General features: G+C 49.6%; 1 protein-coding gene across 2 annotated transcripts in view; it reads right to left on the minus strand.

The window, feature by feature from the left end:
• COL5A2 (collagen type V alpha 2 chain) overlaps positions 1-15,074 on the minus strand; it is a 137,825-nt gene that overhangs the window by 41,597 nt on the left and 81,154 nt on the right. For both annotated transcript variants that reach the window (XM_070421666.1, XM_070421667.1), the window contains exons 7-16: positions 13,129-13,239; positions 11,568-11,645; positions 9,968-10,012; positions 8,776-8,829; positions 8,322-8,375; positions 6,902-6,955; positions 4,191-4,244; positions 3,122-3,175; positions 2,255-2,299; positions 1,740-1,793 (exon numbers count right to left, since the gene is read on the minus strand). In XM_070421666.1, coding sequence (XP_070277767.1) covers positions 1,740-1,793; positions 2,255-2,299; positions 3,122-3,175; positions 4,191-4,244; positions 6,902-6,955; positions 8,322-8,375; positions 8,776-8,829; positions 9,968-10,012; positions 11,568-11,645; positions 13,129-13,239 — 603 coding nt within the window. The remainder of the gene's footprint in view (positions 1-1,739; positions 1,794-2,254; positions 2,300-3,121; positions 3,176-4,190; positions 4,245-6,901; positions 6,956-8,321; positions 8,376-8,775; positions 8,830-9,967; positions 10,013-11,567; positions 11,646-13,128; positions 13,240-15,074) is intronic.

Genomic DNA, 15,074 nt, shown 5'->3' on the forward strand with positions numbered 1-15,074 from the left:
AGAGCGTGGTCTCCCCCCCCCCCCCCCCCCCCGCACGCTGTGGTGATGCAGTAGGATCCTCTCCAGGCATGCACTGCGTGGACCACCGGGTACGGGAATGGGCTGTGGGTGCAGCAGCTCAGGCATGTGACAAGTTTTAGGGGGAAGAGCGATTACAAGTTGATGGCACTGCATGGGTCTTACTGAGTGAATCCAGCAAGTGAAAGGCTGATGGCGATTAATCAATATGAGGCTCTTTGGCAGCATTTACAAATACTGCCATCTTCTACAGCCAGGGTGGGGGAGCTGAAGCTCACCCCATGATGTAATGATACAAGTCTGAAAGCTCTTGAGGTTTAATTCTAAACATGTTTCGGCTCCTAGGCCATGAGCGGAGGCCTGGACTGGAAGGCATGGGGCTTGGCGTGGGCATGGGAACATCTGAAGAACTTCTCAGTCTCGGCACCCGGCAGCCCATGGGCCTGCAGACTGGCCCGCCCCTGCTTCTAACCGCGCGTGCTTCCTCCTTGCTCACAGGAGCCTCTGCTCTCCCCGACAGCACATGCCGCCGCCACCACCTGCCTCGCCTCCAGCCGTCAGACCTATAACCAGCACAAAGTCACAAGCGAGGGGCTTGAGGGGAGACCACACACCAACAGGAGCCACCGGTTCCCTGCATCATGCAGAAGCGGGTCCCGAAGGCACAGCCGAGAGGGACACCATGCAAAGCCGGGGAACGTGAACGGTGGGGAGGGAGCACTCTCCCAGGACCCACATTCACACCTGGTGAGGCCCCGGGAGATGGTGCTCACAGGGGAGGTGATTCTCAGAGAACAGCGAGGCCCCCACGGAGCCGGAAATGCCACCGCTGCTCCGGCAGACGGCAGAGGACGCACAGAGAGCGGACTCTAGATGGGACGTCCCGTGCGAGGCTGGCGAGGGCCACACTGACTGTCTCCACATCTCCAGGGGGCCCTCTGCTTCCCGAGGGGCCAGGAAAGGCCTGCGGGGGGTCTCACTCCCCACACCTGGGCTCCGGCACCTTTGAGAAGCTAAAGGGTGGTTGTCCTCTGGGGTAACAGGAGGGGGTGCTGTACACCTGAGGGCCCTAACACTGATGGGGACCAAGTCAGCATAATGGAGGCCAGGCAGTCCCTCACTGTCAGAAGCCAAGTGGGGCGGTGCAATGAACTGCAAATTTGCGATGTTAGCAAGTGCAGCCGGGCCCTCCGCGAGCTGTGGAGGGCGTCAGGGGAATAGGCCCCCACCGAGGCCTGAGGTACAGGGGCACAGCAAGGGCATTTCCCAGGCTGTACCTTTAAAACAGACCAGGAGACTCGTATCAACGAAAGGGTGCATTCACTGCACTGACAGACTGTGATGAACATAACATAAGGATGCTTGAAAGGATGCTTAGTGAATAATAAGCGCTTGATAAATGTCACCTGTGAGTATAATGTTATTACTGTTCCAAAGTGTATGCTTTCCCATGGGTTATAGTTCATGCTGTTGTATGTTTTCACTGTTTTCTTAATTTCTGTGTTAAAATAAATTGGCAGCAAATGTATTGTAAGATGTGAACATTCAGAGAAGCTAGGTGAAGGCTACATGGGAACTCTATCCTATCTTTGCAACTTTCCTGTAAACCTAAATTTATTCCAAAAGAAAAAGGAAAACATTTAAAAGTAGGCAACCAGCATTGCTATTCTCATTTTAAATGCATACTCAGTAAAGCATCACAGAGTGGAGCACATACTTACCGGAGCACCCTGCGGCCCAAGCCTGCCTCTCTCTCCCGGCATTCCCCTGGGGCCCTGTAGATAAGAGAAAACATCCCTTGAAGCATCGAATGTAAACTCTACGACAACTTGATTACACTCCTCAAAACAACTGAGACTCCATATACTTGGCTACAAGCAACAGTATTTCTTGGGGTTTGAAAAACTCTACCTGTGGAGATATATATATAACCTACCACCTCTTACCTAAATAGACTTCACTTAATCTGCTTTTAATGGGCTGAATCTCAAATCTGATTTGATCACTGAGTACAGAAAAAAACTATACTGAGGGCACTCACAGTTAGGGAAAATACTGAAATGTAAGGCTCTCCTACGTGAAGGATGCGATTGTCAGAGTGTGCTTGCCTATCAGATGATAAGCAAGGTGACTTCACTAGCAAACGTTATCATGTCTTTCCGTTTGTTTCATTTAAACATTCTCTTACTAAAATCTAAAAAGCAAGTAAATAACAAAGAATTAAACGGACACTCACCAGAGGACCCATGGCACCCATGGGGCCAGTAGGACCGGCTTCACCCTGCAGCAGAAATGACGTCACATGACAATGTGAGGAACCTCCATTGACAGTCACATCCTTTTGCTCTAAACACGTATTTTCAAAATGGGCGTTTGAAGGGCATTCGAAGGACCTCAAAGTCTACTGAATTACTTTTTCTCAAAATGCAATAAAAATTCCATTCCTACAGAAATAAGTCTAAATTAAAATTGGGGATTTAAGCAAGATGGATGGGACCATCATCCATAGTCACATTAATGAGCATCAGAACTACCTGTGTCTAATAATACTTTAGGCGATGTAAAACTTCACAAAGTAGACACTGACGGTAGCATTTCTTTAAGTTCTGGAATAGGAAGCTTAGAAATAACAAATTTGAAGCCAAAGGTCTTTGCACATGTGACTCTCAGGGGACTTCCCCTGAAGAGTCCTCCGCAGTCCTGCTGCTCTCTCTCCCTCTGGAAACACAAGTTAACGTGGGGAAGAACAAGGGCCCGAAGGCCCAGAATTAAAGGCCGCTAAGTGGCGGGGATAACGGACCACCTGAGCCTCTGTGAGCTCAGAGAAGAAGAGCGAGTGTGTTAGAAGGTGGATGATGGCGCCACATGTCAGAGGGACACAGTCTCCTTCCTACACCGGGAGGGACCCAGAGCCACAGGGGCTGTTCTTGTGTCCCGGTAAACCTGCCGCCGCCCGTCTGTGAAAAGGTACGTTTACCTACGTAACTGCTCACTGCCTATACTCCCCTTCCCCCAGAATGACTCAGGGGTTCTGGGAGGCGTTTGGCACTCGACACACAACCAAAATGCTATCGTGAGGCTACACTGAGGCATCAGCAATCACCTTGGAACCGGTCGCTCCAACTTCACCTTTAGGGCCTTCAAGACCTTTATGTCCCTGAAAAGAAAAATACAAATTTGTATTTTACTGTGTGTTTCTTTTCAGATGCGTAAAAGCAGCAACCATAAGCTTACAGAAAGCGCCTGCTGAAAATGGATCTCAAATGTAAAGCTGTTACTCAAAATGTTTCCAAATTCTCAACATTTTTTAAGTCTCTCCAAAGAATATTAGTTTCCGCCTTTAAATAATGTTTCCAACAAGCAATGTTCTAACCTTTCAAATTTTTTTACTTCATAGAAATTTAATCTATAGCTATAGATAAAGAACAAGACAATAAATAGTTATAGAGTTTAAATAGTTATCAAATATGGGTTATATCCAGGGATATCCAAATTATCTAATAACTAGTGATTAGCAAGTATTCTAATCAGAAATTCAACCACTCAAAACAGAGGCCTGTGAGTGTATACGGGGAAAATACCAGCCAAGCTTTCAAATAGATAGATAGATAGATAGATAATTTCTGTACAAGATGGGGCACAGCAGGTTTAAGTTATCTGCACAGAAACGAATACAATAATCGATAAGTAAGGATGCAGGGAGTAACTGTGTTTCACGTCCTCAGGCTGTAACCCTCCGTTTGCCCCGCCTGTACGTGTACGTGGTGTAACGGCTGCACCTTATCTGGGTTATAAAGAGAGGAGCACCCTACAGCCTCCACGTCTGGGCTGACAGCCCTAGATTACGCCCTGGTTCGGGTCTGCACTTATTCCTCCACAGAGCAGTTGCCTATTTTCCTAACCGAAGCCCTTCTGAGCCTGAAGCTGAAAGCCACGGAGGCTCCCGTTCATCACCATCTTCTCTTGCAGCACAGTGTTCAGTGCGAGGTAAGACTCACAGTGTGTCTACAGGCTCAAATGAAATGCAGAAGAAATGTAAGAGCCGGTCACTTTAGGGACCTCGGAGGCTGCAAAACCACAGCCATTGCAACTGAGATGCGGGCTTGTCCAGATTTAAGGCGATGCCCCCAGGCCCTGCCCAGCCGCCCCAGCCTCTGCAAGGGTTGACTTACGCGGTGGCCCTTCAGGCCTGGCAGCCCGGGGGCCCCGGGAAATCCTCTGGCTCCCTGTGGGGGACACAAGGCATTTCAGAGTCACTAATAAGAACAGGGAATTGCTTAATACACATTTTCCCTAAAAAAATACCTGGTACCTAGTTTTTCACCAACAAACCAGAGAAGAAAAAGGAGCAGTATACATTTACCTATCAAAATACACGGAGGTGATAAAAGATTAAAACTGTCCAAAATGGAAGCATGACTTCCAGCGACATCGGTTCATGCCAGGTACTGACTTGATGACATTTTCAAGATTTCAAATTACATCACTGTGTTATTAATAAAACAAGCAAAAACAAACAACAAAACAGCCTCAGTCACATATCTAGTGTCTGACACAAACAGGTCAGCGACAGGAAGGAAATCGGGGGGAAAACTGATTTTCTTCCTTTACATACACTTTGTTTGGGGTAAAAGAGAAAATGCATTTGTAGCAAACTAATGTGTTTTATTTCCCTACCTTTTAAATATCGAGAGTGGGATATAAGATTATATTAAAATGAATAAACAGAAAATATTTTAAAGTAACATGATAGAAAGAAGCTGGTGGGTTGGTAATGGTTTAAAAAACTAATCAAGGAAATAAAATATCCAACAGAAAGGAAAGTCAACAAATACAGAAAGAATGAGCTGGCTCAGGAATTTCTTAATTTCTGTTAATTTTAGGCATCCTTTACCCAAGCATATCAAATTTTTTTTTAAAAAAGGAAATCATACAAAAAATTAAATGCAAATGGTAAGACTTTTGAAATGATGCTTGAAACTGTTCGCTCAGACTCTCTTAAAGCAGAGAAGGACCAGGAATGACTCGCTCACTCTCACTGCCTGTGTTAATTGGACTCTGACGTGAAGCCATGAGCACTGCCAGCAGCCGGCTGAGCACTCGATAGCATGGACTGATGTTATCAAGGACCAATTATTAGCATGGATCTGCATATCCCTGCACTAAGCCTTATGCCTGCCCGTGGGCATCCAATGACTAACCACTGACTAAACAACAGAGGGAAGAAATGGTTTAATATTTCTTTTAACACTCGAAGCACTTTCCCAAGCTTTTAAGGAACTTCTCTGACACCAGCACAATCTTACACAGAGAGCAGCATCTGTTTGCATTATCGCCTTCACTTACTGTTAAGTAAATCAATGCATAAATAACTCAATAAATGAACTTTATAGGATGAAAGCAAAGCAATCATTCCTCTGGGACCGCTGCAGGACGCTCTGTAGCGGGGGAGGGGGGGGGTTGCTATCACAGTAAGGACACATCAGACCATTGCTCTCTGAACAAATACAAGTTCCATTCATTCCTCTGTGACACAGCCCTGCCAGGAATCCCTTCTTTTCAGAACTCCCTGGAAGTGTGTCCACTGGAATGCGCCCCTTACTGAGGTTCCCCCCTCCCTCCTGAGCAGGAGACTCAGTCCACATCCCTCCGAGACCCCAGGGAGATTCCTAGCTCCGCTGTTTCAAATCGCCCCTGAGCTTCGGGGATTTGGTCCGTTGCAAGGGCATTCCCGTGTGATTACATCTCTACTGGACAAGGAACTGAGCCAGATGTGCGAGAGCTCACGAGTTTCCTCATCCTGCTGACCGAGGCTGTCATCACACCCACTCCAGGTCGTTGCTCTGCATAGCAGAGCGCATCTGGGCCCTGCTGGCTGGGCCCTTCCCCCGGGCAGGGTCCCGGGGGCCGTGGGAGAGGGCGCAGGGCAGTGCACACCAGGACAGGCTGACACGCTACACACATTTGTGCTCATGACTAAACCCTGCCTGTGTCCGCGCTGACTTTCCAGGATGCAGGGGGAGGAAGGGAGAGCAGGCAGCTGGGAACCGGGTTTATATTGAAACTAAAGAGCCCTTAGAGCTCTGTAAATTCCCTTGAATAAACCAGCATTCATTGTTTTTTAAAAAAAATCCTAGTATTGAACTTTATCCATTTTCAGAAAGTCAATTGGCAGGGAACGCAGTATTGTTGGATGTGCTGAGCAGTAGGAACATTTGGAAATGATACAAAATCTGCTAAGTGGGAGCCACGTCAGCTTAGGGACGTTGCACAAGGAGCAGTCTAAGGGCAGGGAGGCTGGAGGACTCGCTGGTTTATCACCCCTAATTGTCCCCACTGCCCGGGTAGCAACTCGAGGGGGAGGGAGAGGGGGAGGGCAAGGCGGGTCAGAGTGCGCCAAGCGGGCAGATCCTCCATCCTGGCGGGGGCGGCCAGGGCCCTGGGCCGGAGGGAGCCCGGGCAGAGGGGGGCAGCTGTGCTGGGAGAGCTGCGACCAGTGCATCTTCTCATAAGGTCTCAGGGCCCGGAGGCCGGTCCAGAATTCCAGCCAACGTTAGGGTTTGCGGAGCAGCCACAGGCCGCCTGTCCACCAGGCGTGTCCCTGGCGCAGGAAGAACGCCAGGGAGCTCTCTCTCCAGCTGTGGGTTCCAGCATGGGAACAGCACAGAACGAAATGTCAGGGAGATGAACGCGGACCCACGGGTGGAGACGCTGTGAGATGTGCCTTATGAGACCGTCCTTGCGGGCGTTAGGCCCCCAGCTCTGGGAGGGTGGGAGTGAGCTCGCCATCAGCCTGGCGGATGCCCACTCCGCGGGGACCCAGGCACGTGGCAGTGACAGGCGAGCTCACGTGCGTGCTCTGTGTCGCTAAGAACAGACTTACCGGAGACCCCGAGAAGCCCACCTCACCAGGACTCCCATTTCTCCCGGGTTCGCCCTTTAGGGAAAGCAGAGAAGCAAAGCGGTTAGAATGTTCTCCTGGGAGGCGAGGTGACAAAGCGACTGCAGATAAAACATCTCCTCAGAAAGACTGTGCCCAGTGCCCACATGCACCCGCGCGCGACGTCCGACGGGATCCACGCTAGGCGTCAGCTGTGACGCTCCACCAATTTACCCAGAAGCAGCAATGACAGCGGAGATGCTGGGCCGCCTTAGCCCACGTCATCAACATCAAGGTTCAGCACGTGCGCAGACACGCACGCGGCACTGACTTCAACGGTGTTTCTTAAAACACTTCTTGCCATTTCTTTTCTTGTTATAAAAAATATTAAGAACGGCCAGAGATGTGTTCCTTATGGCCAAATTCAGTGTAACCTGCTTAACCAGGTCACATGACACATAACGGGAAAATATTTACTTAGTTTAGTGTCCCTTGGCCTATCCATAGTTTTATCCTCAACTTTGGTACGAAGAATCCAGAAAAGCAGAGCTGTCATTGCATCCTGCTCTTTGATCAGTTTTTAGTGTTAAAATCTGAAGCTGAGCCTTAACTTTAATTAAAGATCCAACTGAAGAAATAATTTTTTCAGCATCAGAGAGCAAAGCTGACCCTGCCCTCCTAATGCGTGTAAAATCCACTCAATGATGACCTGATAATGATGGCTTCGCCATCAGCGCACAGCCTGTCCCTGCAGATCACTGCAGAGTCCCATGGGAAACCCTATGGAAACCCCGGAGAATGCAGGGCAGGGGCAGCGCCTCACAATGCCAAAGGAAGAGCACTCTTAGGTTTTGTGAAATCCTCTTCTGAGCTCTCATTGATTGACATGAACGGAGGCTGAAGTGGGGAAATGGAGTGGGAATGGACGAGTGACATTCATGGTGACACTGCCACTCCTCAGCCCCCTCCTCTCCCCTCAGCCCCCTCCTCCCCCCTCTACCCCCTCCTCCCCCTCAGCCCCCTCAGCCCCCTCCTCCCCCCTCTACCCCCTCCTCCCCCTCAGCCCCCTCAGCCCCCTCCTCCCCCCTCTACCCCCTCCTCTCCCCTCAGCCCCCTCCTCCCCCTCAGCCCCCTCCTCCCCCCTCAGCCCCCTCCTCCCCCCTCAGCCCCCTCCTCCCCCCTCAGCCCCCTCCTCCCCCGTCCACCCCCTTCACCCCCCTCAGCCCCCCCGCCCCCCTCAGCCCCCTCCTCCCCCCTCAGCCCCCTCCTCCCCCGTCCACCCCCTCCACCCCCCTCAGCCCCCCCGCCCCCCTCAGCCCCCTCCTCCCCCCTCAGCCCCCCCGCCCCCCTCAGCCCCCTCCTCCCCCGTCCACCCCCTTCACCCCCCTCAGCCCCTCAAAGCAGACGAGGAAAGCCCACGTACATCTTCACCGGGTTTCCCGGGAGGGCCCTCTGGTCCGCGAGCACCAGTCGGACCCTGAGAACAAAGCACAGGGGACAGAGGAGACTCGCCTACGTTTACGCCCACCACGCCCACCAATGGTGCGAGCCAAAATATTGTTGAAACCAGTAAAAGAACAGAAAGTAGCTTTATCAATATTCTGAACGTTATGCTGTGTCCCTCAGATTATGTGCTCAGCAGGAGGAAGTTTAACTTCACAAACGCAAACATCGCAGCACCGTTGGCTGACAAGGCTCACAGTCTCCGAATGTAAATGCTCTGCCACGGGAAGCGTGGCTCACACACAGCCCTGACGCAGGCCCCGCGCGGGCTGTGACTTCCTGCTGCAGGAGTGACGAGCTGGTGAATGAACAGCTGGGACACCATTTATGTGGGGCTGTGTCTCACGGGGCCTGCGTGCTGGCGTGACATTTACCATCGGTCCGGGCTCCCCAGGCTCCCCGGGAGGTCCTGCAGGGCCAACACCGCCCTGAAATGAGAACAAAGTACAGAGAAGTTATCGACAAACCACAGGAGGAGTCCTGAGTCCTGCACCCCCCGAGGTGCCGTGCAGCGGCTCCCGCCGCTGGGGCACCACTCCCGCCACGGGACTGGGTGAGTTGCTTACTCAGCCCACAACTCCAAGAGGTTTCTAATCTGTGACATAGAATAATATGGCACCCACTTCATTAGGCTTTTATATCTCTTTAGGTCATTAATGCACAGTGAGAACCTAGACTAGTGCTGGCACAGTGTTCATCAATGGTAGTTATCTCCTTCCTCCTTCTCCTCCTCCTCCTTCTGATTTTCCTCCTCCTCCTCCTCCTTCTCCTCTTCGTCCTCCTTCTCCTCCTCCTCCTCCTCCTCCTGCTCCTCCTCTCCTCCTCCTCCTCCTTCTGATTTTCCTCCTCCTCCTCCTTCTCCTTCTCCTCCTCCTCCTCCTCCTCCTCCTTTTCCTCCTCCTCCTTTCTTCTCCTCCTCCTTCTTCTCCTTCGCCTTCTTCTTCTTCAATGACAACTATGTTTTCTATTCACCAATAGTAGTGACATAAAATAGCTTAAAGTAAAACTCCATACCCATGATAATGACAGTATGATATCATTGACTGAGACAAGAATTCTTTTTTCTTTCTTTCTTTGGAAAAATTATGTTCTACTGCCTGACAACTCACTACAAAAACTAAAGCAGCTCCGCACCATTATCTAGCTGGTGTGTGACAGGCTGTAGGAAAGCGGGCAGTGGTGTATTCTGTTAAAGCTTCCACACGTGGTCGCCGTGGCTACTATTTCTAACAATACCCTAGGCCTTCCCTCTGTGGTCTGATTCCACAGCCTCAGGGCTGGCACACAACCGACTACGAGCATCTTCATCCGGACGGGTTATTTCAGAAGCAAGGGCACAGAAAATGCTTTGTACAGGAGGGCAGTCTCATAAAGGAGTCAGACAATAAGACTTTAGCCCCATCCACAACTTTGCAAATCAAGCTGCACGTTTCTAAGGAAGTAAAGATGAACTGAATTCAACCCAGTCAGTGTCAAGGCCAACCAAAGCAGCCGTGGCACAGAGGCCTCATTCCGATGTGTTTCTCTCCGTGCGACAGGATGGGATTTAATTACGAAAAGACTTACTTGCTGCCCTTGTAAACCTTGAGGTCCCCTGGGGCCAACAGGACCCTAAAAGCAAGTGAGAGGAAAAGTTACACACTCTTCGTGACAACTGGGTCAAACATTTAAAAAATGCAGCGTTGGCTTTAGAGTCTGGAGAAGAGAGGCGTGGGCAGCGGGGACGAAGGCTCCAGCTGTGTCCTCTGGAATGCGGCTACGTCCAGGGAGACGGGAGCCGTGCCACGGGGCGGGGGGGGGGGGGGGGGAGGCGGGGGCATACGCTCTGTGGGTCCCAAAGAGAAGGCAGGACACGCCTGTGCCCCCGGGGGCCTGTCACAGGGAACATCTGAGACGGGAGGTCCCGCAGGCCCAGAGCCTTGTCCCGCGCCCGGCGCTGCAACCTGCAACCGGTGACGCATCACCTGAAGGCGCCAGTGGGACTGAGGCTCATGAAACGCCAACAATAATGACCAGGTTATTTCAAAGGTGAACTTAGAACTATCGGGGGAGGGGCCGAGTTTTCTGGATGATTCCCCTTTCTCTTAACGTCCACGTCGAGTTCCCTCACAGGCTCTCACTGTTCATTTAAACATGAGGTGAGTCACGGAGTCATAACCACGGGAAGGAAAGGGAAACGCAATTTTAAAAAATTGGTTAATAAACACCTATACAACGTCTCAAATGTCACATTTTAAAGAGTAAAATCAATGAACTCAAAATCAAGCTTGTTCTTGTGGTAAAAACTTACTTTTTTTGGTTTTGAATTGATCGGATTATTAGCTAGTAAGAAAATGAGTTTCATTACAAAAATAAATGCATATGTTATTTAAACTTCAAATGGATTAAAACTCATATATTTCAGAAAATTATCCCAACATAATCACTGAATGAGACCATACTGCTGGTGACTTAAGAAATATACACACAGTTTCAGTGACTCCTAATGCTGGCCGCCCGGGTGGGTGGGTGGAAGGCGGCCATCTTGTAGTCTGCTCTACCCTTATTGCCTGAAATTCCACTAATCTGGGATGCTTTCGAATTATATTCTGAGCAAAAAAGCATGAAGAGCTGGTTTCAAAAGCCCCCACTCCCTCGGTGGGACGGCCTGGCTCCCGCGCCCAGTGAAAGGGCTCCTGGAGGAAGGGGAGCTGTCGGCTGCTGGAGAAATCCCAGGGGACGGGCGGTCCGAGGTCCCTGCAGGACGCTCCCGGGGCTGGGAGAGGCAGGTGCAGAGCATTAAGGGAAAGAGGAAATGAGAGAATAGAACCGGCAAACTGGTTTCAAAGTTCTGCCAAATCACTATTTCTAACAACACAACCCTCTCACAATTGTTTCACTTGTTTAGAAAGCATGCTTTTTAAATGGTATCGGTGGCTATGTTTTAAAATTCCTTATTTTCTTTAAATAATAAGTAAACTATATAGACCGTCCTTTATTAATTTATTAATGTCAATACTTGTCCTGGCTGTGGATGGGCCACCGGCTTTTAACTGGAGCGTCGCTGGGTTTGCTAACAGCCTGAGGGTCATGGGTGGACGTGTTGAGGAGACGCCCATTGCTCTTCACGAGCTAACCCGGGCCTCCTCTTCAGGGTCCTGTCATTAGCAGGGACTTGGGCACTCACCACTGAGCCCGGCATCAGCCCCATCTGACTGCCGAGTCCGGCTTTGTCGTCCAGCCCGGCCATCTGTGCTGAAAACGGCTGCAAAGCAACGTTGGACAGTGCAGGTCAGTGGCAGGTCTCTCACCCACTGCACAGGGGAATGTGCACACACGCCCTGGCCTCCCCACGCCCACTAAGGATCGTTGCAAACTTTTGCTTTAAGCGAGAAAAGGATCAACTTGTTTTTCACTGTGTGCGTTTTTGATTGAACAGCCTCCCACCAAATCTCTATGACAGTGGTTCTCAACCTGTGGGTCGCGACCCCTTTGGCGGTCGAACGACCCTTTCACAGGGGTCGCCTAAGACCATCCTGCATATCAGATATTTACATTACGATTCATAACAGTAGCAACATTACAGTTATGAAGTAGCAACGAAAATAATTTTATGGTTGGGGGTCACCACAACATGAGGAGCTGTATTAAAGGGCCAGGAGGTTGAGAACCGCTGCTCTATGACGATGTTGTTTCAGAATGATAACTGCAATGAGCCAGGTGCCTGAGACTCGGTAAGGTCATGGACCGTGCTGTTAGGTGCGGAGCCGGTCTAAGCCATTTCAGTTGTAAATCTCTATCGGGTTGCTTCCCAGGGTCCAGCATGCCAACGTCTGCAAGGAGCCTACAAGGAGCTTTTAAAGACTCTGGATTCCATGTCGGACGATGCGACTCAGCTGGGATTCTTCCTTCCTGCTTGTGGCTGGCAAGTTTTAAACTGTATTTATTGTAAGTTAATAAAACTTTTATAAACCTTTTAGTGGAATTCCTGAATGTTCCAAGAACTGGTAACAGTTTGACCTGCTCTCTCTCATATCTAAACACTCTGCTAACCCAGCTGACCAAAATCGTCCACAGTCATTTCCAATGTCCCATTAATCTCCAGGTTTTAGTGCGAAAGGAATGTGTGAATTGTTCGATAACATAGATTGGCAGTTCCTTCTACAATCAGAACAAAGGGATGGACTGCTGTCAAACAGAAATCCTGTTTCAGGGGCCCCTGTGTTCCCGCAGTACGCTGTGCAACCTACTCAAACATCCCAGTCTGCCACTAGGAATTCAAAGAGACGGTCTGGAAAGGCATTTGTTTTACTTCCAACAGAAAACGAAGGCTCGGAAGCGGTCAGGCACATTTTAGTGTCGCTGGGTGGCCCTTTCCCATGCATCACCGGAGCCGCGTCGTCCTCCCTGGTGGGAGTCACACGGACTCGTCACCCCCTGAGCCTCTCTCCTTCAGGGGGGCCCCAGCTCAGGGTCCTTAGAATCAGCAGAAACAAAGTTCACAGGCCCAGGGCTGGCCTGGAGAACGGCCTCTGAAGCAGCACTTAAAAAAAAAAAAAAAAAAGCTGCTTTGCGTTTCCCAACAATTCCCTGTGGATTTCTTAGTTTTATCCTTTTCATAGCAGCACTGCATTCCCTTGGGGACTCTTACAGTCAAGGGTCAAAGCTGAACCAACACGATTTTAAATCACAGCAATAAATAAAAAACTTATTATATGACAGAAACATGAACGATGCTTCCAACTCACCCTGCTTATGCCGTCGGGTCCCGGGTGGGAGGGGTGTCCGGGAGGCCCCGGGGGCCCTGGTTGGCCAGGAACACCTGGCTCCCCATCAATTCCCTGAGGACCACGGGGACCCTGGGAAAAGAAGCCATGGAAATTAGATCCCACTGCCAACGCCAAGCACACAGACTTCTTGATGGAGACGGTGCTATTACTTTAAAATGAACAGCCACATCCATGAGTCCAACCATGACATTCTGGAAAAGGCGAGATTATGGGGACAGTGCAAAGGTTGCCAGGGGTGGGGGTGGGGTGAATAGGGGAGCACAGAAGAGTTTTACGGCAGTGAAAACACTGTGTATCTTACAATGGTGGCTTTACGTCATTACCCACTTATGCCTTAACTCAGTGACAGGAAACCCTTATTCCCTGCGGACTCCCATGGGGATGCTGATCATGGGGAAGGCTCTGCATGTGTGGGGGTGGGTGTATATAGGAACTCTCTGGACCTTCCTCCCAATTTTTATGTTAAAAACATAAAAAGAATAGCACTCCAGCCACCTACAGTTATTTAGCCTGGTCACAGCCTCTACTATTGGGGCAGGATGCATTCTGGGTAAGAATTTTACTCTTGATGCGTTAAATCCCCAGGAACCAGCCTTCCTGGAGTAATGATAACACTGTATCCAGTGTGTTAGTGTAACATTGTATCTACTGTGTTAGAATAACATTGTATCCAGAGTGTCAGTATAACATTGTATCCTGTGTGTCCCACTGTGTTAGAATAACATTGTATCCAGTGTGTAGTGTAACATTGTATCCAGTGTGTCAGTGTAACATTGTATCCTGTGTGTCCCACTGTGTTAGAATAACATTGTATCCAGTGTGTAGTGTAACATTGTATCCAGTGTGTCAGTGTAACATTGTATCCAGTGTGTCAGTATAACATTGTATCCAGTGTGTCAGTATAACATTGTATCCAGTGTTAGTATAACACTGTAACCTGTGTGTCAGTGTAACATTGTATCCAGTGTGTCAGTATAACATTGTATCCTGTGTGTTAGTGTAACATTGTATCCAGCGTGTCAGTATAACATTGTATCCAGTGTGTTAGTGTAACATTGTATCCAGCGTGTCAGTATAACATTGTATCCAGTGTGTTAGAGTAACATTGTATCCAGTGTGTCAGTATAACATTGTATCCAGTGTGTTAGTGTAACATTGTATCCAGTGTGTCAGTGTAACATTATATCCAGTGTGTTGGTATGACATTGTATCCAGTGTGTCAGTATAACATTGTATCCAGTGTGTTAGTATAACATTGTATCCAGTGTGTCAGTATAACATTGTATCCAGTGTGTCAGTGTAACATTATATCCAGTGTGTTGGTATGACATTGTATCCTGTGTGTCAGTATGACATTGTATCCAGTGTGTTAGTGTAACATTGTATCCAGTGTGTTAGTTTTCTAGAATGAGCCTCCTCACTGGGCCCAGGTTTGCTGTTCATGAACAGTTTCTCAATGTGCTCGCCTGTCATAGATCACAGTCAGCTACGTATGTGCCTGCTTAACAACCCCTCCCCCAACAACAACAATGTGAAGGACCCTGGATTGTAGTTGGTAGGTTTACTCTTTCTAACTCTTCAGTGCTTCGCATGGTTCCCAGCACGAAGCTGACGATGTGTTTGCTACACGCTCTCGGCGCACTGTCTTCTCCTCGCCACCCCCGAGGCAGACCAGACCAAAGAAGCACAGGGAGGTGCAGTGGCCCCGCCAGCCTGCTCCTCGGAGACCTGAGCGATGCCCTCCGCTGCCCAGCTCCCCTCCTAACCCCCATTCTGAAGGCGGCATGGGGAGCGGCCATGTCCTCAGCCCAACCTCCCTGTTTGCACAGGGCTTGTTAACTATGTTCTGGCTCTTTATCCCCAAAGAGTCCTCGCCTTCTCTAAGAAGAAACCAAGGACGAAAT

Source organism: Myotis yumanensis, unplaced genomic scaffold (genome assembly GCF_028538775.1).
Source record: "Myotis yumanensis isolate MYYU_CA2020_CCGP unplaced genomic scaffold, mMyoYum1.0.hap1 SCAF_8, whole genome shotgun sequence".
NCBI lineage: Eukaryota > Metazoa > Chordata > Mammalia > Chiroptera > Vespertilionidae > Myotis > Myotis yumanensis.